Source organism: Symsagittifera roscoffensis, chromosome 4 (assembly GCF_963678635.1).
Source record: "Symsagittifera roscoffensis chromosome 4, txSymRosc1.1, whole genome shotgun sequence".
In the NCBI taxonomy this organism is placed as follows: domain Eukaryota; kingdom Metazoa; phylum Xenacoelomorpha; order Acoela; family Convolutidae; genus Symsagittifera; species Symsagittifera roscoffensis.
In genome coordinates, this window is record NC_087065.1 from 65,587,470 (window position 1) to 65,615,157 (window position 27,688).

General features: G+C 35.6%; 3 protein-coding genes across 4 annotated transcripts in view; 1 reads left to right on the forward strand and 2 right to left on the reverse strand.

Moving 5' to 3' along the window:
* The window catches only part of LOC134843644 (mediator of RNA polymerase II transcription subunit 12-like protein), a 46,258-nt gene extending 43,519 nt beyond the window's left edge, over positions 1-2,739 (reverse strand). The window contains exons 1-3 of the mRNA XM_063859838.1: positions 2,512-2,739; positions 1,857-1,958; positions 1,528-1,638 (exon numbers count right to left, since the gene is read on the reverse strand). Coding sequence (XP_063715908.1) covers positions 1,528-1,638; positions 1,857-1,958; positions 2,512-2,628 — 330 coding nt within the window. The 5' untranslated portion in view covers positions 2,629-2,739. The remainder of the gene's footprint in view (positions 1-1,527; positions 1,639-1,856; positions 1,959-2,511) is intronic.
* The window catches only part of LOC134843757 (exportin-T-like), a 551,312-nt gene that overhangs the window by 397,893 nt on the left and 125,731 nt on the right, over positions 1-27,688 (forward strand). The window lies entirely within an intron of this gene.
* Positions 16,330-25,976, reverse strand: LOC134844995 (vam6/Vps39-like protein). Its single transcript, XM_063861824.1, has 5 exons — positions 25,692-25,976; positions 23,063-23,213; positions 22,505-22,714; positions 20,693-21,042; positions 16,330-18,578 (listed from the first exon to the last, which is right to left on the reverse strand). Exons 1-5 carry the CDS (start codon positions 25,974-25,976, stop codon positions 16,785-16,787), a joined length of 2,790 nt encoding a protein of 929 aa, XP_063717894.1. The 3' UTR covers positions 16,330-16,784.

Sequence of the window (27,688 nt, forward strand, 5' to 3'; positions counted from 1 at the left end):
ACCCAAAAAATGTAAAGAAAACATACAGAAGGCCAAGACATCCGGAAAAAATAACCTGCAACATTAGACACTTTAGTTTCAGAAGGCCAGAAATCAACCAAATTTTCATTAAACTTCTTTCTTCGGAACTAAGCCGGCAAAACTTTGCATTGAGAAAATAATCTAAACTATCTGAAAATTTTCAATTTGCGAAAAAAGACAGGTATCGACTGGAATCGAACTTTTTCGCCTCAAGCATGGGTGTTGCAGCAACTTGGAAGAAAGCTGAAGCTTCAAACAAAGTCGGGCTACAGGAATTAAGCCGACAAAAAAACAGACGGTTTTAAATCCGAAAAAGTACAAAAACTTGAACCACCAGCTTTTGTTGTCTTAGGCAGGTGCGTTACCTCTACGCCTCCTGCGACGAATAGTTGATTGCATTTGAATAAGTAATTACCAAGCGGCAGCAGAGCCGAAAACCCTGAGCAGAAATCCTTTATGCAGAAAAAACTTTCCCTTTTTAGGTCCCTTTCCCCCTAGAACACACATTTTTTTTGTCCTCATACTACGCGAAAAGAGGTCAATAATGCGATATAAAATAAGCCAAAACCTATTAAGCTCACAAAACACAAAAAATGAAAGAAAAAAACCAATCGAGTTGGTGAACTTACAACATAAAAAGAAATTTCGATTTAGCCTGATATTTAAAGTTCTAACTTGCTCAAAATAAGTCTGTTGCAACAGAAAGGCCTAGCAGATGAATGAGTTCGAGTCTTGTGAACAACATAATTTACGGGGGAAATGTCTAGTACCCGATGTCAATACCTTGCTTATCGCCAGGGTCATTAAGAAGCGAAAAATTCATCAATAAAGCAAGTTCAATTTATTGCAAGCAATATTGTTAAAGGGAAACAGTCTAAATCCCTATTACAAGACATCAGCTCTCGCAAGTTAAAAATTACAAAACTAAAACGTTTTTCTTATTGCTTAGAATTAGTGTCATTTCTTGTGCGTGGAGTGATGAATGGACTATACCAACGCGTATTAAGTTAGTAAGTTGAGTATGATCAACAACATTTATCTTGATCAATATGATCAACAACAAAGAAGTAGAAAATTTTTCAATATTTTAATGAAAACTCTAATTGCCAAGGAAGAGTCAAACTAAGCCTTCAAAGCTAGTTCGTCTAGTAAAATCAAAAGATTTCAGCCTAAATGACCCAACTTTTATAACGACCGTTAATTTTCCGATCGCTCTACTCATTCGAAATTAGGACAGAATTAATTAAAAATCAAACCGGTTTTTTTCTCGCCACTGGGACAATTTTGTGACAATTTTTACTTCGAATCGCCACTAATGGTCGGAACATTAAAACCCACAGTTACAGAAAATAAGCAGCCAATACATCGGGTTTCATGGACACTTAGTGGCTTGCCAAAAGGCTCCCATTTTTGTTTTTATCTTTAGTAAACCTAAATTGCGTACTTTGAAAGACACTGGTTTGTACAACTTATTTGTCAGTGTAATAAAAAATGAAGGCAACACACCGGCCAGAATCGATCCTTGTTGAGCAGGAACTTCTTGCGGGAGTCATTTGAAGCCCCAGTATTGTTGTGCTCATCTCGCTTCTGCTTCACCTCCAAAATGCTCTTCAGAATCTGACAAGAAAAATATAAATTGCGAAAACGCCACAAAAAGCCAACAAATTGCACTTCAAATTTTAAGGAATTTTTTCGTCCATTGAGTAGAGAAGTGCATCAATTTTGGTTTGATCTGCGTTAATTAGCGAAAAAAGACATGCAGAAATTAGCGACTGCTAAAGCAGACCGCGCAAGTTGGTGCGCAAAAAAAAAACGATATCAATTTATCAAATTACATTCTCCCTATTGGCGAGGATGGCCTTCTTATTCGCCTGTTTATGCTCATCGTCCAGTGGCGGATTTTGGAAACCCATCTTGACATGGCTGTAGAAGTGGTCCTAAACATATCATTAAGTCTGGGTCAGATTCACGCACACGGAACTAGTTTAATTAGATTTTTCTTCATTCTTCGATTTAAAATTGCGATTTCAGCTACCAGCTTTATCCATATTAGACTTATTTATAACAAATTATAAATGCAATCAGTGTTAAAACCCCCAGTGAGCAATGTGTAACAAGCTGAGGTCTCCGCCTCCCTATAAAGGACGGTTGTTTGAGGCTAACCATGATCAGTGCTGTTTGGTTGCGGGGAGAAAACAATTCTCAGCCCAGAGTAACCAAAAAGTTGCTGGTGATTTTCAAGCACGGACACAACAAAGTTTATCTAGAAAGAACTGAACAGCCCGTATGGTGGTCCCTCTCCTAGTGTTTAAACATTTGTCACTAAACTTAAGACATTTTGCGCCCAATTTCAAACATTCTACTTTTTCCGAAAAAAAAAACTTTTTCGGTATATTTCTTTTTCTTAAGAATTAACTACCAGTATACCGCGCAACATCAAGTCTAAAAGAACTTATAGACTATGAATAAAAAAAAACAAAAGGCACTCACCTCCTTTTGATTGGGCTGCTGAGGGTAGACATCTGGCTTGTCGATTGCCACTTTCGACCCACCATGTTTCTTCAGAGGTCTCTGGTCGTACGAGAACGAGGCAGACAGAAAAGGCATCCCCCTTTCAATCTGATTGCATAATTATGCACTGATGAGTAAGTATATCGGCGGTGGTGGCTGATGATAGAAAGCCTCACATTCCTGATTCTTGATTTAAGGATCAACAAAACGTCTGAAATGCAGATTGCAATTATCAAGCAACACTAAATTGGTTTTGAACTGGACTTCAATCATGTATTCGGTGGTTTGGGAAAAATCAACACAGGGGCGACTTATCAAGCAGATAAAAGACTGATCCAACGAAAAAAAATGCAGTATAATCCAAAGTTTCAAAAAGTAAGGCAACTACAAAATATTCCCTAAATTGAAAAAGAACAATAGTCGAAAAAATCAAGCAAAAAATAACTAAAAATATTTCAGTTAACTTACTTGAAACATTATTACCCGTAGACATATGAAGAAATTTCCAGGTCTGTCGTTTATCCAGCTCTAAGTGAGCGGAAACAGTCGTTTCAACTATTTGATTTTGAAAAAAAAATTGAAAAATCAAATCATTTTTTTATCAAAAAAAAACATTTAAAAAATCCATAAATCAATCAAAAATTTGTAAAGTGAAAGACAGATAAAACTGAAACAGTTCACATTCAAAAAGTACCAACTTTATGTTGTTTCTCATGTAGAGAATCACATAGAAACTGCACAAATAACTTTCCAAAAAATCAAACAAAAGTGAGGCAGAATTTTGCTTGTTTTCGAAACAGAAACCAGGGTTCTCAATACCCAGAATTGATTTCAAAAGATTGAATTTGAGATTCTCAAACAAAACAGAACAACGATAATGAAAAAACAACTCAGAATCAATGAAATGTTCGCAAGAAATTTCGAAAATGTAAATAACATGCAGTGGTTTTTGAATTAAGTCTGCAGAGAATATCACTGCACAATCTGTCAAATAACGTTTTTGTAAGAATTTGAACAAAACGAGCATTTTTAGACAAAGATGGATTAATCGAAAAAAACGACAATTTTGTTTCAGAAACTGATTTAATTTGAACTTTTCCCGCATATGAATTGGCTGCAACTTCTAACACCACTTGATATACAACACAAGAAAAAAAAGCTTCGCACCACTTGATATAAAACACAAGAAAAAATCGATAAGAAACCGAAAATGTCAAAAAAACTAGCTCAAAAAATCATGCCAAGAAAATAGAATGTGAAATAGGCATCAGAAGATAATTTTCCCAGCGGTAACAGAGCCGAAAATATCTTTTAAGAAACCCTTAAGCCGAAAAAAATCAAGAAAAGCAAGAAAATCAAGTTTTGAAAAATTAATAAATCCCCCTCAAAATACTTTAAAAAAACTTCATTTACTCGTCAAATGAAACAATATGAGGCCCATAAGCCGATATAAAATATGCTGAAACTATCCAGCCAAAACAAAATGAGAAAAAAACGAGCAAAAATTGTTGTCATGATAAACTTGAACTATAATTTCAATTAAAAATTTTAGCATTTAAATCATTTGGTCCGAATAAAGTTTTTAAGCGGAAAAAAAAAGAAAAAAAACATATACTAAATCAGGGTTACAAAAATTACAAACAGTATAAACCAAAACAATAAAAGCAAGTATAATGAAAAAAAAGTTAAAAAAAACTATTCAACATTAAGGCAACTAAGCAAACAAAACATAAGCAGACAATAAGCCGAAAATTTGTTATTGAAACGGATTATTTCCCGTTTGTTTTTTTTTCACAAAAAAAAACATTTGCCGTCTCAGGCGCATTTGTAACCATCAGACCAAGTGCGCCAGAGACGCAAAAAAAATTGAATTCATTATGAACTTTATTTCTGACCATTCTGTGAAATAAGTTTTTACGGGAAAAAAAGTGTAAAAAGTTCTAAGAAGGGACATTAAATTTTGCAAATAGACCGTTGAACGACCGAAGTAGACCCTTGAACCTAAACCGCTGAAAGAACGCACGTGAACACAATAAAACGCACGAGCTTTGAAGAGGATTTGCAAAAAGGATTTGTGAAGGAGTCCAGAAGTGAGTCCTGTGGACAAAGTTGTTCACGGGGGAAAAGTCTAGTACCCGGTTGCACTACACTTGCTATCTCAAGTTTAATAGCCAATAAAGGGAATGGCATCTCAGTCAACCATGGTTGTTTTGTGTCAATTCAGTTATTTAGCAAACGTATTTTTAGAAGGAGACGATATAGGGATATTAAACTTGGATTTCGTTTTACGCGAATTGCGTAGCATTGAGACAAAAAAACTCGCAGTAAAAACTAAATCCAGTAAAGACCACTAGAAAAATCACTGCACAATTTGAATGCGCCTTTTAGAGCCCAAATCTGGTTGACGAAATATAGTTCGTTTAAGTTTAGGCAGTTTTATTGGTTTTCAGATTAAAATATACATATGTGCGTGGAAAGGGGGGGGGGTACTAGAAAGGTTACGACTGCTTTTGAAGTAATCACCCTTAGTGCAGGCGTAACTGATGCCGTATTAGCCTCCTATGACACCAAGCTGGTAGCCTAGTATTCCTAAATGTTTTGTACAGTTTTATTGAGTGACAATCAGGTACATTGCGTATAAATACTCGAACGGGTATCAATAGCTTCACATTTACAATGAGTTCACCGAACGGGTTTCTTCTACACGTTTGATCAAATTTTCTATCTTTTCAATCAAGAGTAAAAAGGTAAGTCGAGCAATTGCAAATCACTGAATTACAGATTCAGTGATTGCTTGGTTTTCTGGAGTTTAGACTTTTGAGTTCACCGCCATACCGAATCAATCATTAGAACAAACGACTTCTCAACTGCACAGCATAATCAACCTGATCAATTTTGTTTTATTGGAGTCAAAATACTGCAGTAATCTCACTTTCATTCGTATGATTAGAGATGAATACTTCTTAAATAGAAATAGATTGGCATAGATAAAAAAAGCTCATTTGAATGATATTGAATTAAAAATCGATTCCGTCAACTTCGCAAAATTTTTCAATGAAAGCCCAAAAAATAAAAAAAATCAATCTCTTTCAATTCAATTCGAGACGAAAGTTAGCCGAGCAAACTATACATTGCTGGTTCTGGCAAAACCACGAGTAGTTTAAGTCTCAATTCTTGTTACCCAATTTGCGCAAAACGCAATCAAAGTTGAGGATTTTCAAGTTTTTTGTACGAAAACTTCCGCTATGTGACATATACTCAGAAGCTTGCATCTCTTAGATGCAGATCAATAATTCATTTAATTATTCGTCATCAAAAACGGTGTCCTATTTTCTAACTCCGGAATTTTTTTTCGCCACCATCTCTTTTTATACCATACATTTTCCCCACGATATTTTACCGCACTACTTTTTCACCCCTCAGAATTCTCAACCCCAAAACGCCTTCATTTAGATGCTTCGATTGCGAAACACAGAAAAAAAAAAACAGCATAATTCGGAAATATAAGTTCACGGTTTTGAATAACGGTTCTGATTTCACTAACAGCTCAATGCGAACAAAAATAGGTAACGCTGATTAAACTTTGAATCGTTTTTTAAACATGAACTGATATAGAAAACAATATCTCTGCTTTGAACATTAGAATTTGATATGATAATTACCACTAGAATAAGAAGAAGAATTTATTCCTATAAATTTGCAAACACAATTAATTATGCTTCATTATAATTCAATATTAAATATGAATGAAATTTATTGAATTTACTAAAAACAGAGAGGACAGACGAAGGGCGTCAACAATGCCCACTGTGAGTCTACCCTTGAAAAAAAATAAACTCACTTAAAATTAATTATTTTATTGTTACATTTTTTTCATTTATCTGATTTCTATTTTAGTGTTGTAATCAAATTGAAAACAGTTCTCACAATTTCTGTCCATCATTACAAAAAGAAAGAAATTGAAATTAAGTACAGAGGCGAAGCGGAGCTTCTCACCACTTGCGGTACATCGCAAACATAGCAGGGCAAATAGTTGACAAAAATGACAAAAGTCACTGAAAATTCAAAAAATGTAATTAAGTTTTCAAAAAAACCATGAGAAGCGGTAACTGAGCCGACAATTTTATGCTAGAAGCTTGTTGAGCCGAAAAAAAAACTAATTAAAAAATTGTAATTAAAATATTTTTTTGAATTAAATTCTATTCTCCTGAAAATACACTTTTGCCATGAAAACGAAGCAATATGAGACAATTAAGTGGATATAACATCAGCCTTTCAGCCGAATATACCTGTAACATGAAAAAAATTGCAGAACCTGAAATGGTACATATAGAACCAAGATAAAAATTAAAATTCGAATCGAGGAGATATTTGAAACCGAACTTGTTAAAGTATGGCTGTTAATGAGCATGTGTGCTCAACAGGGAAAGAGCTACTGAATTCAGCTGGGAGGAGACGATTCCTGTCAACAACGTTTTTCAAAGAAAAACACGTTTGCAACACAGTGTTGATTTAAATTATTTGGACAAAACGAAGAAAGTATTAAATTTCAAACGCTTTTTTCTCAAATTGCTGCTAAGAATTTCACCAAAATTATTATGGTGCATTGTTTCTCCGAAATTCTCATCCAAAATTTTACCCCAAAAATGGGTCATTTTGGCTTTTTAATTGATCAAAAGCTACCTGAAACTACCAAGTGAAAACTGCCAAAAATCTGTATAAGAGAAAATATCTTTGGTTCATAGCCAAAAAAGGTCATTTTGCTACATAAAAATCAAAATCTTTGGCTAAAAACAAATTTCAACGTTTTACGCAAATTTTTGAAAACTTTATCTTTCTAGAACTTTGTTGGACTGAGGCTTCGTCCAAACTTTGTTGTAGGAGACTTCTTTTGATGTAATTTTCTCATCATTTAACTTGATATTTTCAGCGTAATTTTTGATCAATTAACGACTAATAAAATGACTATCTCACAATTTTTGGGATACCATTTTGCCCTCAATCAACTAACAATCGCCCTCACCCTAACAAGAGACAACATTCAGAAAATTTTTGTTTTACATATCTATTTATGATTGAAAGTGCTTCTAAATGATATATCCGACAGCCCATGATCTTATTCGTGATAACTAGATTTGAGTGAAAAACAACCAAATCGAAAATTCCTCTGCAACTTTGGAGTTTTTCAACCAGACAAAAAAACATGGAACATTATTTGTAAAAATTAAGTAATGAAGTGTAGTCGAAAACAGACAAGCCACGCTTGATAACTGACCAAAAGTCGATTGAAGAGTCGCTTGCAGAACTGAAAAAACTTATAACATACACAACAGTCCGTAAATAAAATATTAAACATCCAAACATTAAACACAGACGAAGCGAAACTTCGCAACACTAATGATACGTCACCCATAGCATACCTACAGAAAACCAGCTAGCCTACAGAAAATGATACGAAAAAGAATAAAGGTAGGGGCAAATGGGAAAAAATCCATTTAAATTTTCATTCCTTTCTTTCAAATGAAGTTCGTATTGGTGCAGACATTCTCAAAAAACTATTGGCAGCGCAAAATTTAAGTAAGCAGAGAAATGAAATTCAAGAAAAGGTAACTTATCTGATTATATTTCAGCAGAAGCCAAAAATTGTTGTAAAAAATTGAGCCTTGAAAACATTCTGAAACTCAAAGTTTCTAAGTTCCTCCCATACAAAGCACAAGCAAATTTGAATCATTAAACCGACGCAATATGAGGCAGTTAAGCTGATCTAACGTAAGCCGAAACCGTAAGGCTAAATAAATCTTTTCAGTATAAAAAAAACAAATACGAAAAAATTGTATTTGTTAAATTTACAAACAGCAGAAAGATAGCACGACATGAACAACGCAAACACCAAGATAACATGCTGAACAGAAAAAGAATTTTTTTTAAATGACATAATCCTCACAGTATGCCTGATAGATTACGAACAGACAGAGCTGATAAAAAATTCTGTTAGGAGAGCGTAACTTGGCTTCCAAAGTGGAAATGAAATTGAAGTTAACTGTAAACGAACTCAAAACTCAAACTGTCATAAAAATTTCATCGAGAGTACGTTGGGATCCTATTTCCTGATAAAGAAACACCTTCTTCAAATACTAAAAGCTTTGGACTTCAGCTTTGAACACTATATACCTGTATATAGTACATTCAGGCATCAAACGAATGCATTGTGTTGAATCAAATATGACTCATAACTTTTAAGTAAACCAGAAGTTTGACAGAAAACTTTGCAATGAACTGTTTGGCGAGTAGTCAAAAACATCTAATTCGTAACAATAACACAAAGCTATAACAGAAAACTTTAAAAATTATAGGAAAAGACAGAACATTATATCTCCTGCTTGCATTAACACAGTTGAATTCATCAGAACTAGTAGAATATAACAAGTGTAAAATCAGCAGAAAACAACACAATTTGACATTGCAAAACGATAGCTATCTAGACAGTTTTCGACGATTTTGAAACATTTTTTTTCTGATCTGATTGCGCTTTTTTCCAAAAAAAAAAAGAGAAAACATAATAATTACATACAATTAAACAACCAAAAGCAAAAAAAAAATTTTGACCAACCTTGTTTTATTTGCAAAAGAGACGATAAGAAATGAAAATTTAAAAATGTTTTATGTTTCATTTTGTCATTTTAATTAAGGAGGGTCTATGGTCTGGTGGGCTGATTTATTTAATAGAACTCAATCACTCTCATGCCATGCCGACAAAAACTGCAAAGGATCCTTTAAAATAGCATTTTAGGATCCTTTAAAATAAACAAAAGCGTTGAAAGATACAAACATTCAGAAAACTAGAAACTTTAGAGTGGCAACTAGTAGTGGTAACCATCAAACTTGTATGTATGAGTAATTGAGCAGAAAACAAAAAATTGGATTTTTCATTAAAATTAAATACACAGATGCATCTTTGTCATTTTTCAGTAGAGAAACAATAAAATGACGCATCAGCAACAAGTTATTCTCTCCGAGCCCAAGTACGGTTATCTACGCCCAAGATACAAATAATAGCCCTAGTTTCAAATTTTTCATAATGAAATTCAAAATTTTCAAATTATTCATGGTAACAACGAACAATTTCGGAGAAACCAATTGCGAATATCTAGTAATCTAGTTTGTTCATTTTTCGATTCTGTGGACTGCCTTTACCCATTAAAAAATCATTTGTTTCAAACAATGAACCACTTTATCAGACACTTGCGAGAACACGAAAAAAAACTCTATGAGCAAACACAAAAAATTAGAAATATGCCTCGAATTATCATAAATTCGGATACGTCTCGGATTCGTTCTGCGACCTAGAGATTATGAGTCTCACACAGTAACTACTAAACCACTGACTCTTAATAAAAAAAAACACTAGCCGCAAATAGAGCAGAGAACATTGCTATGAAATTCCCAATGCTACAGATCGTGATTATGGCGACAGTAAAACCAAAAAAGTGAACACTTATATTGAACACTTTTTTTTGCGAGTTGGTTTAGAAAAAAAAGAAAACACAGTTACAAGGATAGCCGGGTGTTGTGCAAGTTGCACAGAACGTTCCGATCACCTTCAAAAAAACGTGTCCCTTCAAGTTAGTAATTTTTTGTATGTCGTATGATGATAAAGCTATGCGAACGCGAAGAAACCAAATGAATTAGGCATGCACCGAGTCCAATTGTTTTTAAGAAAAAATACAAAATGAAAAATGCGTACTAAAAATTTCAAATATTTTTGAAAGTTTATTTTTGCGAGAGAAGCCCTAAATGATGCTTCCAAAATTCAATTTCCTTTTAGTAACATCAAGTTTTTGTAGCCTAAATTACTAGTTCTCACGCTTTACTCGTTTTTACTAGTTTTCATCGCTTTACTCGCTCGAAAATGGACGAAAAATCAAAAAACTCAAACCTGTTTTTCTCGACACTGGGAAAATTTAAATGTCGTTCCAATCACGGTTGAAAGGCTTAATATGATATTTCACTCAAACCAGTCAAATGATTATATGTGGTACCTGATTTTGCGGGTTTTTTTAAATGGTCGGAACAATAACAATACAGAAATCAGCAATTAGAATATCCCGTACTGCAACCGATTCTTTTTTCACCCTCCAAATTGGCATGGAAGCAACTATGACATACAATGAGACTGCACATTTACGATGATTAAGGTTTACCACTTTCTAAATAGCTGCCATGTAACACAAGGTCGAGAGTGTACAAAGCACGGTCTGAAACACCAGGGTCATGGGCTCAGATCTCACATCAGTCACGGTCGGAGGGTTTCCTGTGTCTTTCGCCTCCTCAAGGTGGAAACGCCTACGGCAAAATTGATGCCAACATCTCTACAAAAAAAACATTTCTACCAAGGAAGCCAGACCCTGACATCAGTTGCGCATCAGACCGAGGTTAAATAAAAAACCATTTACAATTAAACTCGAATGAAACCTTAGGACTTTCATTACCTGTGCGCGGCCGAGTGAGTAATCCGCTCGCCGTTTAACACAAAGGCAGCGTGTTCGAATCCCACTTCGGTCACGGTTGAACGGTTTTGTGCCATCCGCCTCCTCAAAGAGTGATGGCATCAATCTCCCCCACGGAAGTCAGGCCCAAAGTAGTAGAAAGGAGTGGAAAAAGGGCCGGGGCTAATGAAAAAAAAGGTCATTACCCAACTCTTCAAGCCTATTTTTACTTGTAAACAGGCGTGGCGCATAATTTTTACGACCGTTTAATGCCACTTCATTGAGAATTGCGCAGACCTTTGCCTAAAATTTTCCCGACTTGAATACTTCACCTAGTTTAACTCAAGCAAATAGAAAAAGTTTATGATGAAAAAATAAATTTGATAGATCTAATAAGTAAAACTTAAATCAATCAAGTATAAAAATAGGTCTTTGAATTCTAAGCAACAGTTTTATACTAATTCCAATAGAAAATTAATGAACAGTTTTGAAATGGGTAGTTTGATCCGTAGAGACATCTTGGTCTATTTAACCGATTTGAAAAAAAAAACGATCGGTGCAAAAAAACAGCTATTTCAAAAAGCGCAAGCTCGCGTAGTGTTATTTTATTGGTATTATCAAGCCCATCTCCATTAATCAATCGGCTCGCAAAAAGTTAGTTATTCTGAGCAAACTAATCAAGCAGAGAATCTTTGAATAACTTCAAGTTACTAGATATCGTGAATTGGTTTCCAAGTTTCAACTTTTTGAGGCAAACAATTCATTCAAGCGATGTAACCTTGAAATACAAGTTCTTCAGGCAGTTAAAATTTGAAACTTCGCTGACTATTTCATATCTTAAATCAAATCGATGCACGAAAAACTTTCTGAGCAGGCCATTCACGCGATAAGACTTTCGACAAACAAAAAATTTGATAGCCAGTTGATTCGCGAAGTGGTTCTTTCGAGCAGGCCAACCAAGCTTTTGAGACTCGACTGATTTTATAGTGAATCTAACTAAAATCTACTTTATAGTGAACAGATTTGGATTTAGTTTAACTTTTTCTCAGCAAGCAATTCAAGCAATGAATTTTTTCCATTTCGTGAAACGATTGGTAAATGTTTTAATTTATTGTAGCAACACACACTAGCAATGTAACTTGCGAAATATTTTAGTGTGAATTATTTATCATAGTGTGAATCGAATTAAAAAATCAAATTTTTCTAAGCAAGCTACTCAAGCGCTGAAGCAAGCTATTAAAGGGATTAAACGTTGAAATATTTCAAGATGTTTCGTGGACTGAAACGATTTGTAAAATAATTAACCATATTTTCAGCAGGCTGTCCAATTGAAGACACCTTGAAATATTAAGTTAATCCATACAGGGAATCTGTCCTCAAAAACTGATGTTTTCCTCATCCAACTATTCAGCGATGATTTTTATGTCTCAAATTTTTTCGTAAAATGAATCAGCTTATATTTTATTACAGAGCCAAGCGGTTCGCGAACACGTTTTCCTAAGCAAAATATTCGATAGATAAAAATTTGACGGAAGGAGAAGTTGTAGTATATATGTAAAGGATGTCATGGGGTTTCTGCAGACAACCATGTTTTGAGATAGGCTATAGAGTATCTCAGGCAGCTGGAGTTCAGTAAAAGAAGGAACAAAAACTATCAGGTTAACCCTGTATGCGTAAAGCAAATTCTGTACAATTCACATTTTCAAAAAAAAATGTCAGCAGCGAAGAGACCGTATCATAATTGAAACTGATTTGCTGTTTTAGGATACAGTAACTGATCACAATCAGGAAGGATGTGACATTTATGCTCAAATTCTGCGAATTGGTCTTGAATCGTTTTCCAGTTCCTGTTTTGTAGTTTTAGCATTTCTTTCAGTATTTGTTTGATTTGAGATAAATCAATTGTAACCATGAAAACTTTTTATCTAGATAGCCAATTAAAATCTAGACACTTCTTGTAAGGTCGAACAGAGAGATCAGCAAGTTTCGCTGTTTTCAAACTTTTTTTTCTACTTGTCTTGGCATGAGCCAATAATTCAAGGGAGGCAGCATGGTTCACTTTCCGGGGATAATTCAACTGCTAAAAAGTCTAACTGAGGCTTTTGCGGCTATAACTAGTGGTGCCGCTCTTTTTTCGCGAGAGTTAACTTTCTTCTTCTTAAAAAAAAGAAGCAGAAAGAGACTTATTCTTGTGTAGCGAGTGAGACCGCGTTTTTCATTTGGCGAAGAAGCCAGTCGACATCAAAAGTAGAATATGATTTCGTAACAATCTATGACAAAATAAGGTTGCAAAATCATCTTGTTTGAATGATTAAGAATTGATTTTAATTCACTATTTATATCCAGCTCAAATTTTGTGAAAGAGAAAATCAATCGGAATGAATTTTTCTGCCATAAGAATTTTCCTATTCGTAGTTGAAGATTATCCTGCGTTCCAAGCTGTCTCAGATTGCTTGTCTGGGTTAACTATGAGTGCTGTGAGAGCTGAAAAAGTTTTATTAAAAAGATCTATGCATTTAAGCTTTTCAGATCCTTAGAAAATGAAAACTGTGATACTGTTTTTGTTACATGCACTTTGCTCAGAGAGGAGAGTGATCTGTTGTGATGGGATGGTTTGTTTGGAAGATGAAGCACCCTGTATAGTGGATTGGCTGTAAACCAGTGTGTAAATCAGGAGTCAAGTTGTGAAAGACGATGAGCTAAAAGACGATAGTTTGAATATGCCTGTTGTTGCTGTTTTGGGTTGAGTTTTTGTTTTGTACGTTAATTAAGCGGGCCTTTATTTAGTGCTTGTTTGAGTTGTTAGTTTTAGTTGATTTTCTTGTTTTCATTTGTTTAGATGTTTTAGTAGCTTTGAATGACTCAGCTTCGAATTGAAAACTTAGTATTTTTTTGCAATATGGAAAAGCACTCGTGCACTTTAATGCTAACAGTTTTCACTTTTAGTGTTTCTGCAAGCTTCGACGTTGGTTGTTTTAGTGCATAATTTTGCATGTGTTCATCACTAAATTTGTTAGTTAATTCAGTATGTTGCATGTAAATGTGAACTACAAGGTATCTCCTTTTCAGATTGTTTTCTGCATATTTTGCTATGTGTGCAATACGTCGAAAAGCAACATTGTTCCCTTTTTTGAGGTGCACGATCAAAGCTATCATTAGCGCGCAACAGGCATAACAATGGGGTTGGAACATCAATGGTTCCGAGATCATGAACTTCAACTCCTGGGAAAATCATACTCTCGCAACCCTTATATGAAAGACTCTTTACAGTCGAAACTGGAGTTTTGGTTGAACTAAAGATTTGCAAATCGAAGAGGTCCGTCCAGTGGATAGCGGCAAAGCACAAATTACATTCTGATCGGGTTACTCCTTTGGTCGGCAAGAACATGAGTTCAGGGCGAAATTGTGGGCTTTTTCTGTGTCCGACATTGCAGAGCTTCGTCAAAAGGATCGTAGATGCGATTCACACTAGAAAAAGAGAAAGATTCACAGAAGGACATAGCTGGAGAGATAGCAGGCGACGTCAGATTTTCATATACTTTGTACGGAGAGAAACTTTTCTGAATCTCTCTTCGAGGTGTTGGGTCACACTAGCCTTTCGGAGCAACACTGACAGCTAGTGCCTTTATGAAGCTTCTGCCAAAACGACCTTCCACATTCGCGCCGGAGCTCAGATGGGCGTTTGCTGAGCACGTGCACATCTAGAATTTCTTCAGCTGAAAATAATTTTCCTGGGCAAACAGCCAAACTCGACATCCAGGAACAAAGAGTCATTAAGAACATTCAATCCGTTATAACATCACAGCAACAACTTAAAACATAGCCAGCAAACAATTGGAAACGAGTCAATGAACGCAAAGAAATACTGACACGTTTCACTGAAAAAACTGCAATTTTTTAACATCAACGAAAACAATATATGGCCTTAAAGATCTTTGAATTTCCAGAAACATATATGGTTGAACTTTTTTGATAAAACACCATATCAATTGGTGAAATTTTTATTATGCTGGGAAAAGGAAAATTAAATCCACATAGAAAACTAGTAGTCGATCACGCTTTTCGTGACCTATACACTTTTGCGGTTCGATTGAGGAGTTTGCTCTCCTTTTATCAAAGGAATTAAGCTGGACTCAAAAAAAATCCAACCGTAAAAAAAGTTAGCGTGAACAAATTTTACACAGGCGAAGTTGTACTTCGCATACACAAGCAAAAATATGACCGATAACGCTACTGGGAAAAACTGAATTAGTAAAACTTTGAGTCAACAAATTTTCTTTAGTGACGCACGCCAATTATGACGCATTAGCAGTACCAGTCAATTTGAAAAAAAAAAGAAATTTACCAACTAACACGCTTCAAACTATAGAGCAGTCTATAGAGCAGTAATAACATGAAAAAACTAAAATTAATGAAATTTTTTTAAATTTGAGATTTTTTTGTGAAAATCATCCCCCACACGCCGTATTAAGTACAAAGTGATACATTTCGATCCTAGTAACAACTCAATTGTGGCAAATAAGCTTCCTTCAACCAATGACGGATTAAAAATCAGCTTACGCGTTAATAGCGCGAAATATTTCGCGCGTTAATTGTCCCAAGTTGGTCAAAATGGCAATTTTTAAACTCGCATAACTACGATCAAGTGAAATGATCACAGGTGAAGTATCTTTCCAAATTTAAGCTCAGGACAACAATACTTTTGGAATGATATTTAAAAAATCCCGTCAAAATTGGCTAGTTAAAAAGTCGAAATTTGTTGAAGAAAAAAACCAGCATGAGCACAAAAATTCCGTTACTTTCAAACAATAATAGTCTGTGTTAAAATCCTCAGCATTGGTTGTACTTAAAAGCTGGTTATTGATCAAAATGAACACTTTCGAAATGAGCACATTTTATCGCAACAATATTTGCGTCGCAACAATGTTTGCGACTTAGGTTGGAAAAAATAGATAGTTCATACTATAACACAAGCATTGCTTGTGCAAAGAATAATTACTTTAAAAAAAATCACATAACGAACCTATCCCAGCGTCTTCACTCCGACGTTCATTGACACTTAATCAGTAACTGAAAACTCGTATCAAAATTGAACGTATTACACAAAAACTCGCAATCTTTCAATAAACATGAACGAACTAAAGCTTTAATTAAGTGAAAAAGTGTTTCAACGCATTTTTTACATTCCTATAAACTGCAGCTTTATGGTTTGGTCGGAAAACTTGCTCGATCTTAAAGAAATAATATCTCAAGTTGATAACCGCAGCTATTTTACCTTTAAATATCAAAACTAGGCCACTCGATGTATTATCTTATCGATCATACCCTAGAAACTCGAAACTACTAGAAAACATGGCACATCATTTCATTAACCTTGTCATGGACAAACTGTGTAGAAGAAAATGACAAAAGAGCAGCAGTGGACTCCACGGATCAACGTACTAAACATGGAACAAAGCAGCGAAGTTGCCTTGAGAAAACATAAGCGTAACAAAAACTACAGAAGGCACTGAGAAAGCTTTGAATGGGTGATTTGGAAATCCAGAAACTCTTGATGCTCGGTTCAGCGGCAATCCCTAAAAATCCAAGTTCATAAACGCCTCTGAAGGTAAAAGCAATAGGCTCTTTGCACTAAGAATTTAAATGTCATTATAAATGAATTTATATGTCATCATCTCAATATAACACTGGAAAAAGTAGCCACACAATATAACACATTGCTTCGGCTTGGGTAATTGATAAAATTTGTATTTCTAAATAAAAAAACTAATAGAAACGACCAGCATCGACCCTATCTCGATGTGTTTTGAAGCAATTCAGATGGTAAAGTTTACTGTCTTTTCCTGTTTCCATTTCAAGCGCCGAGCGAACAAATTTACTGTTTCCAATCTTGTTCCGACAATGATGACAAACCTCATCCAAAAGATCAAACTTCTCTTGTAAATGACAGTCCAACTCTCTTTGGAATCTCATTGACTCAAAGACAAGCAAATTCTTCAAAATTTGATCATCTCGCTTCTGATTGGTTGTTTTTCTCAACACATTCTCGAGGAAGATTGAAACGCGTCTCAACGAAACCCATTCGGGCAACAGCTTCAGAGCTTTTTCCATATTTATCATATCCCAATGGTCCTGCAATACTTTCAATGCCGAATCAACATCCGCTTTTACAGGTCCTGGTGCCTGCAGCATCGTAGCTGCATTAGTCGGTTTAGCATTCAGATACACAGAAAATAGACTCAAATACACATTTTGCCAATTCGAATTGGGTAACTTTTTGCTTTCAATCGACTTACAGTAGTTCTCCGCTTCTTTCTTGTCTTTCAAGACATGAATGTAAATCTCAAGTGCTCTGTCGTGTTTTCCTATCCTGCCGTTCAAAATAGCCAGTTCAATGTGAAGTTCCGTCGGGAACACAGCCAGCAAATCTTCAGCGCCATAATGTTCAGATTCAGTCAGAAAGTCGATCAATTTCCGTCTCAGCTCTCCTAAATCTCCCGGCTCGTGACCTGCTTTCGCCGGCTCCTCTCCTTCAGTCAAAGAGTCTCTATACGCAGGGTACAAATTCATCATCTCATCCTTGTAGTACTGAGCAAGATTATTATGGAACTGCTTTTCTTTCATTCCTCGTTTCATTACCATATGTTCCAAATACTGAATGGCTAACTTGTTAGTAATCTCTTTGAGAAACTTTACGACTCTATTAGGCGGCAAACTTTCACACTCTGGACTTTGATCTGTGAAGATCTGAAGACCATCATTAGGAAACGCTCTCAGAACCCACTTTGAATATTCAAAAATAACATCCAGATAATCCACTCCTAGTTTCTGTAGATAGGAAACACTCATTTCATGGCCACTCATCGAACTGTTTTGTTGTCCAGATAAGTCTTTCAGCAACTTCAGCGCTTCCACGTGTTTTTTACGAGTTTGATAGAAGCTCACAAGCTCTTTATGCTTGCGTTTCGCTTCCAGGATCTTAACCGTGTTTTCGTAATTACATCGATTATTCTCCAACCGAAGTAAATTTCCCAGTTCTGGGTCGTTATTCATGACGAAGCATTTCAAAAGTGCGGTATCGATCACCTCTCGTAGACTGCCGACGCTAAACGTACTTGGTATTTCTCCCGAGGTTGTTGCCAGGGCGAAATACTCCGAAGGCTGGACAGTTGTAACACCTTTTCGTTCTTTGTCAACCAATTCTTTCCTTGTTAGCTGAAGGTAATCAACGAGCACCTTGATAGCGCCTTCTAATTCTTTCTTGCCAATTGGGCTGATTTCAACAGGATAGTTAAACATCTGCAGAATGCTTAGAGATATGAGATCTGGATACAGACCCAGGATATGTATTGGATTAGCTCTGAGCTGCTTGAAAATCACAAATGCTGCCTGGAATTCTCGGCGGTTGAACTTATCCAGACCGTCCAGAGTTCTGATAAGATTGATTTTGGTGCGTTTCTTCTGAGGGTCTCTCGGCTCTGGTACTTTTTCGGCCAACAGTTCGGCTAGCTTGAATTGTTTGTTATGTGCAACTGCGGTTATCTGTTGCTCCGTTGGCACCTAGTCAAAACAAAGTTCAAAATAACTTTAGAAATAGAAAACAGAGGTGAAGCTGAGCTTCGCACCACTTGCAATACAACGCACAAAATCTAAGTAGAAAAAAAAATGAAAAATTTGGATGAAAAAAAAAACTAGATGAACCAAGATGTTCGTATGTATCAATAAAGATAACTAGGGGCCCAACTAGAGCCAGCTGTTTGATATTTGTTGCTGGATGAAATGGGTAATTTTGAAAATTGGACATGCCAAAAACCTCTAAAATAATAAAAACTGCTAAAATAATTAAGACTGAATTTTTTTTTTAAAAATTGCAGTATGCCAAATAACGACTTTCGTATAAAAATCAAGTAGTCACTGCGTCTGTAGGAAAAAATTATCGCAACCACTTCTTTGGATTGAAAACTTCATCCTTCATCTCAGATTTGATAGGGTAACTTCTCAAAAAGCCAAAACATAGCCAATCGAAGATTGAAGAGAGTAATGAACGCAAGTAAACATAAAAAATCACTTTCGAACTTCAAAGAAAAAAATAGATGCTCTTCAAGCTCTTTGAACTTCTGGAACAATTTACGATTGACGCTTTTTTGATAACATGAACCCAACAAGAGAAAACTGGATTAATAGATAAAGTTTTTATTTCGCTAGAAATCTTACAATTAAAATCTCTTTCGAAATTAGAAATCGCTCACGTTTTGCGCGCAATTTCCACGTTCGTATTTGGAGTGCTATTTACGTCACTTTCAGCAGATGATTTTCAATTGAACTCAAACAATGCATATATACCTCAGTGCATTCATAAATGCATCAATATGAATGAATGCACATCTGTAGTTATTAGATAATTTTAAAACTATTCCTGAAAAAAAAACAAAGAAAATTAGCCAGACTTATAGAGTCTTCGTCCATTACTCCAAAAAAATTCAAAAGTTTGACTTTTCCGAGAATCATAGCAACTTTTCCGAGAATCATTTTTTTCGAGGTCCATAACTTTTATTATAAATAAAATTGGGCGTAGCCGCATATGCAGAAAAACTTTCCGCAAACTATTTTTTGAATTGAATCAAAAATCGTAGATTTGGCAGGCAGTTTCCGAGAAAACTCAAAAGTAATAAAAAACGGTCAAAAACTTTTGACTATTGCGAGAACCAGAATTTCTTGTGCACAAGTTGAAGAGTAGCCACTCATGCAGGGGAGCTTTCTACAACCCGCTCTATTCATTGAACCCAAACCTTATGTTTATAAAAATAGTATTTGAGAAACCGTCGTTTAAAAAATAATTTGAAAATTAGACTTGGTAAAATGAAAAAAAAGTGATTTCAATTATAGTAAAACATACTTAGAACCAAGCTAAAGTCCATGCTTCAGACAATTAAAATTTGTACCAGATAATATAAAGGCCTTTTAAAAAGAATGAAAAAAAAACAGACAGAAACTAGGCAGAAAAAACCATGAATACAAAAATTACTAACTAAATGAGAGTCTTATTTAAATTTTCAGAAAATGAGCATGTCTTATAAAATTACTATTCCTAGAAAATTGACCATTCTGTGAACAAAGTTACCGAATGCAATACTCTTGCTTATCGCAAGGGTAACATTACTAGTTTTGAAACAAAACATGCCAAAACAATAGGGTGTGAAATTAGCATTGGAACAAATTTACTAAGAGGTAACAAAGCCGAAAATAGCTTAGCCGAAAAACAAATTAAACAAATTTGCGACTAAAAAAGTTATTAAGCCCGCCTCGCCCTCAAAACACACACACGCACGCAAAAACTTTTGCAGCTCGTCGAAACGTTAACATGAACAAAATAAATCTGTAGCTGTAAAGTTGTTGCTACAGAGGCATCCAGAAAATGAGTCCAGATGAGTCCAGTGAACAAAGTTATTTACAGAGAAATAAGTCTAGCACTCAACTGCATTACCCTTGCTCACCGCAAGTAATAAAGTAACTGAATTTCCTCAGCTTTTTTGTGAGAACTGGCAATTCTCATAAAACTGAACGCTCAACAAAATTCAGCGTTTGTTTTTTTTAATTACCGTTTTAAATTCAATTTTTCTTTGGCGATAAGCGTTTCACATTGACATAACTAAAGCTAGGTGTTGTTGAATTACCTGATACAGTCGAAATAGACTCTTCTTGGTCGCAATCCAGATGACCTTTTGGAACTTAGTCACACAAACTGGCGCACTAATCTCCAGTTTCTGCACCATTGGAGCATCCGTCATGAATGGCCTCACTTCCACTGAAGAATCAGTCAGTGCCACAATGTATGGCTCATCGTATTCAATCACAGTAGGAGTTTGAGAGAATTTCACGCCTGAACTCCAAATGGCGTCACCCTCGTAGCTTAGAGGGATCACTTCGTTATCATGGCCCACTGCTATGGCCTCATTGCCCAGTTTAGCCACAATAGAGTCCATGTTATTTCCCACACTTGACAAGGGTTTTTCAGATCCATCTTCTGTTAATAAAGAAAACGTTAATAAACAAACGGATGCAATTTAAAAAGCTGCGTTGATTTTTTAAAAATGTCTAAGGCTAACCAACAAACTGTTTTCATTTGAGGCAAACCAGTTTTACATTTAAAAAAATCAAGTCGTATAGCAAGCTAGCGAATAAAAATGAGGAAATAGCAAAAATCGACGAACAAAAAATTAGGGAAAATTAAAACTATTTCAGAAAACAGTCAAAAATCAATTAAGAAAGAAATAAGAAACGTTTTTCGGGGAAAAAGGTCTAGTTACCGATTACAAGACACTTGCTCGCGCAATTCTAATTAAGGATAATCGTTTGCTGAGCAAGTATCACCGATGGTGCCAGCTACAATTGTTCAAATGATGTAGCTCAAAAAACAAGGAACATAGCTTACTGACAGTTGGAAAAGTGTAAGGAACGCAAGCTCATTACTCTTCATCTTTTCACGACAGTGTTCAAAAAAATCTCCTTTCGAATTTCAAAGAAAAAAACATAGCCAGCTGGCAGTTGGAAAAGACTTTAAAAAAGACTTAATAACGGACTAAAAAATTAGATGGCCTTAAAGCTCTTTGAATTTGTAGAACAATTAATGATGGACGCTTCATTGTTAAAACTAACTCAATTCGAGTACACTAGATCAATAGGTAAAACTTTTAATTCGCTGGTAAATCTGATAATTAATTTCCATTTTCAAAACTAGAAGTCGATCACGTTTCTCGTGGCCTTTTAGCTGTTCAATAGTGGAGTGTGCCTTCTTTTTAACAATAGAAATGCACTGAACTAAACAAGGAATCACAACTCAAACCGCAAAAAAAATCGAAATTGAGCGTGAACAAATTTTAAGACTTTTTCCTGAAAAAAAAATCAGCAAGACTTATATAAGACTCTTCACTACGTTCATTACTCTTAATAGATGCCCTTTAAGCTCTTTGAATGTCTAGAACAATTTACGATTGGCGCTTTTTTGATAACATTAACCCAACTTGAGAAAACTGAATCAATAGATTAAGTTTTTATACTGCTGGAAATCTAAAAATTAAATCTTTCTAAACTAGAAATCGTTCACGTTTTTTATCGCGCCATTTTGGCGTTCGTATTCGGAGAGTGCTGTTTACGTAAATTTTAGCAGATGAATTTCAATTGAACTCAAAAAGTGCATATATTCCTAAGTGCATTCATAAATGCATCAATATGTACGACTGCACATCTGAAGTTATTAGAGCATTTTAAGACTTTTCCTGGAAAAAAAATTGCCAAGACCTATATAAGAGTCTTCACTGCCTTTATTACTCTTAATAACTGTTTTCAAAATCGAAAAATATGCATTTCTTCTCTCCTCCCCACGATTTTTCTGTTGTTTTTCTAGGTACAGCGAGGGAATTAAAGTCGACAGGAATGTTTTAAATTTAAATAGTAATAACAGCTGAAATATTAGGACACCCACTTACTGAGGCTAATCCTGTAGTACTGCTGTCTGGAGCCACAGAAGAGGTACTTCCTTGTAAGGAGGGAAGCCCGCATGAAGTCCGGTAGAGTGGGCAGATTGAAGATAACTGAGAACTTCTGCTCTCCCTGTTTCCAATCGTGAAGTTGAGCCACCTTCTTGTACAGCACACACATGCGCAGATTCGGCAACTCCTCCTTATCACCGTCGCTGTCTGCAAAAATTATCGTAGTTAATGGCAATGTGTTGGCAGAATCCAAAATTTTTCGAGAGCAAGGAACTTAATAACATTCAAGAGCGTTACAGGGGGCTCTTTTGGAATGGCTTACAGGCACATGAAATATTGACTTGCCCGGCTCAACGCACTCTCAAAAAATCCCGCCTTCGGCTTTCAATCCTCTCTCGGTTGTACACTAGTTCTGATAGCTGCTCGCACGAAAAACTCAGTACACTAGAAAGAAAAGATCGAAAACTCAGAACCAACTGTACAAAAAATTGCCGGCAGAATTCACTGCGCAATACCGAATTGTGATTATTTGGATTAACAATGCAAGCTACTTACACCTTACGTTGAGGGAGAAGAATGTAGGCGGCGTCCCCATTCTCGAATCTTGCAACGTGTAGACCAATGGCATGGCTTCCCTTTTGGAATCCTTCGTCTCTGGCTGAGAAGTCCCATCGTCCCGTCTTACGAAGCTCTTAATATTGTGCACCTATGAAAATTTCCAAAAAAATGCTTTTAAAAAACCAAGCGTTTTCAAAGTTCCGAAACGTGATAAAATTGAACAAATCATTGATTCTACACTGAAAAGTAAATTGAGTTGAATAGCACTAGTAGTTTAAGCTAACACCATAATATACCTGATTTACAACAGCAAAAATGAAGTCAAATAATGAACAATGAACGCAAAGAAAAGAAAAAAACCTAACTTACTTTTTAAAAAATCCCAACCTTCGAAGACAAACAAAGCAAAGAATTTATTATTGGCAATTTTTTGATAAAAATAACCCAATTTGAGAAAACTGGATCAAAATAAAAAATTTCTTATTCCGCTCGGAAATCTGAAAATTAAATTCGTGCCCTTCCTACTTATGCTGTACGATAGCGGAATTTGCCTTCCTTTAAACGAACGACAAACACTGAACTTAAAAAAACCACAAGTCAAACCGCGAAAAATCAAATTTAAGCGTGAACAAAATTTAAGACTTTCCTGAAAAAAAATTACCAAGACCTATGAAAGAGTCTTCACTAGGTTAACTACTCTTAAAATTATAGATGAAAAAGGCAACAGAATGAAATATTGAAACTTCTGAAAATCCGAACAAAATGCAACTCCTGGTATTGGCAAAGGGAATCGCACAAAAAACTTAAGTACGGAGCGAAAAAATCACCAAGATATAAATTAAACAACTTTTTCAAGCACAAAAAATTACTCAAGCCCAAAAAACATCAGTGAATTATGAACAATTAGGGCTTCGTGAGAGCTGTCTGAATTATTTCTTTAAGTTGGAAATGATCATTTTTGGCTCAGAGGTGAAATGGAGCTTTGCACTACGATCGTAAAACAGAAACATAATATTGCAGAAAGAGAGTGAGATCAAGCCACCAAAAAACGTAGAAGTTAAATAGCGTCACCCAAAATGTCCACAAGTCTAGAAAAAAACTGGGAAATCGTTTTCCATATAATCAACACTTTGACCGCGATTAAGCAGGAAAAATTTGGGTAGACGCCCGTTGAGCCAAAAATCGGTCATGAAAAACTCAAGCTACCAAACTTTTTTAAACGACTTACTATGAGGCAACCTAATCGATATAGATAAAAGACGAGCAACAGACTGAAATAGCGAAACTTATGAAAATTCGAGAAAAATGCAATTCATGGCACTGCCAAGAGGAATCGCACTTTTTCTCATAAATTGCATGATACACAGACGCCAGTTTTATTCGTGAAAAAGCTTACTGAAGTACGTACAGTAAGATTACAATGGTGAAAACTATATAAAATTTTTAAGCTTCAAAATTATGAAAGTCGAAAAAACATTAATTGAATAAGGGCTTCGTTAGAGCTGTCTGAATTATTTCTATAAGTTGGAAATGATCATTTTTGAGCCAGAGGTGAAATGGAGCTTCGCACCACTTTCGTAAAACACAAGCAAACATGGCAGAACAAAAGTGAGATAAAAGCCACCCCAAAAGTTAGAGACCCAACATGTACTAAGATAGGGAATAGAACATCCGTTCTCCAAACTATGTATTAAGATTGGCTATAGGTTTTAAGATTACTAGGTTTGAGATGGTATGTTTCATAGCCAGAAAAAAAAAGAGTTTTTTTTGTGGGAAAACCTCAGGCTTCTTATCTAATTGAATCGACTAGAATCGAATTCCTCTAGGGCTTTCTTGCCTCAAGCATGGGTGTTACCACTGCGCAGAATGCTCCTTCTATTAATGATAATGCAAATAAAACACGTGAAACATTTTCACTTGCAAATTCTGTGCACAACGTTTTTTACGGGAAAAAGTTTAGTTAATCGCAAGCTAACCATAGTAGGGTAATTGCAGGTAAATTCAGAAAACTATAAAACCTAACGCATCCAAAAATATAACAAAATGTACTGAGTCTGAGGAATGCGAAGAAGCACCAAATGATGAAAAAATGTTACTAACTTAACAAAAAAAACTTATTGATAAGAACACAAAATGAAGCACTTAATGAACTTTTCCGGGCGGGTTCCGCGCTATAATTGCACGAGCTGTTGCTCTGGCCAGCTGCAGTCCTAGTCTTTTGAACATTTCGTTGCTTGTTTTGCTCAATGCAGTTAAATAAAAGTTTGTTTTAAATATTTAAGAAAAACAAAATTTATACAGAGGCGAAGCTGCGCTTCGCACCACTTGCGATACAAAACAAGCAAGCCGCTAGATCGCAAAAAAAAATCATAAATATCAAAAAAGCATAGATCTATCAAAAGGAATTGGGCTACTTTTGAAAGAAAAACTTGCCAAGACAAAAGAATGTGAAATTAACACAGGAAGAAAATTTACCAAGCGGTAACAAAGCAAGCTGAAAATTCCTTAGCACAAACCCTTTAAGCCGTCAAAAAATCAACGAGATTTAAGACTTATTAAAAGGAAAACAAGTCCCCCTCAACACACACAGGCAAAACTTAAATTGGTCGATAGTTTAACTACAGACCTGGATGCAGTCAGTAAGACTGATTAGAATCTGCAATTCGTCGATAGCAGCCATTTGCAGTACTGGTTTCTTCGAAAATGTTCGTATAGACTTCGTCAAGTCTATTTTGAATGGGTTTCCTTTGTTCTGAGCTGTCTCGACACATGGCGTGATGGTGTATATAACCAAATGACCCGATTTTGTTCCCACAAACACTACATTATTAGAGCAAACCGCTATCGAGCTGATGTCGATATTCGTTGGGAGGTTACTGAGAACCTCATTGCATATATATGCAGCATGCATCTGAAATCGGTCAGATGACAAGTTTTAAAGGTGGCAATATGCTTCGATCAGGCCCCTATAAAAGCACAAAATAGACTACTAACCATAATGATAAGAATTTAGTGGCTGACCCCGAGGAGTTCCCTCTTCAATTTGAGTTCAGAGTCTGTAAGTCAACTTTCTGCAATTATTTCCTGTAGATTAGCATAGAATTTTTGTGACTCATTCAAAAATTTTCCCTCATTCCTTCAAGTGGTCCTCCTTTAAGACCCTGTAAACCCGAGTAGTGCAAATTTTGAGGGACCTTACTTACCAGCCTCTTGGTCTGCAACCGGATTTTTTCCATCAGTATGCATGCATGTAAGATGTATTTAGGCCCATTAGGCAAGGGATCTCTCCCTTTGTATATTCAAGTTTTACTGCTTATATTCGCCATTTATTTGAGATTAATTCATTATAGCTTGATTCAAAATGTCGCCATAGTTAATGTAGTATTCTTTTCTTCAGTCCGATTCTTTCACTGAATTTCACAGTCTTCGGAAGTCTGTTTACTAGTGCGCTTGTTCGGATACTCGCGGTCTCTTATGGTCAAAAACAAGTTCGTCGGATCTTAACTCATGAGTTGGTTATGTGCCAGTCGGTCATATTCTGAAGTTTCATCTTGATTTTGGGGGAAATGGTAATTTTTGAAAATCTTGAATTAGCCATGCCATACTCAAGTTTAACGCAGCAACCGAAATCGATTAAATCAGAAGACTCGAATTATAATTGCGGGAAAGTGGAATTAATAGAGTATGGGGAACCTTGATTGCGCAGGTCGACGATTGAAGCGACCCAAAGGCCCAGACAACAAATCTTGAGTTTAAACTAAATTATTCCTAAAACTTCTAGAGTTGCTTAATTATATAATTTATTTGATACTAGAGTCTTGTCACTATGTGAGCACTGCATTTAATTTATTGAGTGTAATTTACTCATTCATGTTGAGATAACGCGGGTTTTAGATTGATCCATTTGAAAATGATCAACGGTCGACAGTCAGATAAAAACTAGTCTTACACTTGAGTTTCCAACCCTGTTTTAAACGGCATTTGCATGTTTTAGGTATTTATAGAACTAGCCATGGGGACGTTTTTATTTTTAAGGTGAATCGGGATGTATTTCGGAAGAAACTTTCAAGCTGTAATACGATCTTAGAATCCCATGTCGTAGGCGAACCGAATTTGCTCCGACAGAATGAGGTAGAAAAACACAAGAGGTAAAGTCCCTGACCAAAAATTACCAAGACCTATATAAAAGTCTTAACTAGGTTAACTACTCGCAATATTGTAGATGAAAAAGGCAACAGAATGAAATATTGAAACTTCAGTCCGAACAAAATGCAACTTCTGGTATTGGCAAAAGGAATCGCACTTTTCCTCAAAAACACAAGTTACACAGAATCCAGTTTCATTCAGAAGATAAAAAACTTAAGTACGGAGCGAAAAAATCACCAAGATATAATTTAAACAACTTTTTCAAGCATAAAAAATTACTCAAGCCCAAAAAACATCAGCGAATTGTGAACAATTAGGGCTTCGTGAGAGCTGTCTGAATTATTTCTTTAAGTTGGAAATAATTATTTTTGACTCAGAGGTGAAATGGAGCTTTGCACTACGATCGTAAAACAGAAACATAATATTGCAGAAAGAAAGTGAGATCAAGCCACCAAAAAACATAGAAGTTAAATAGCG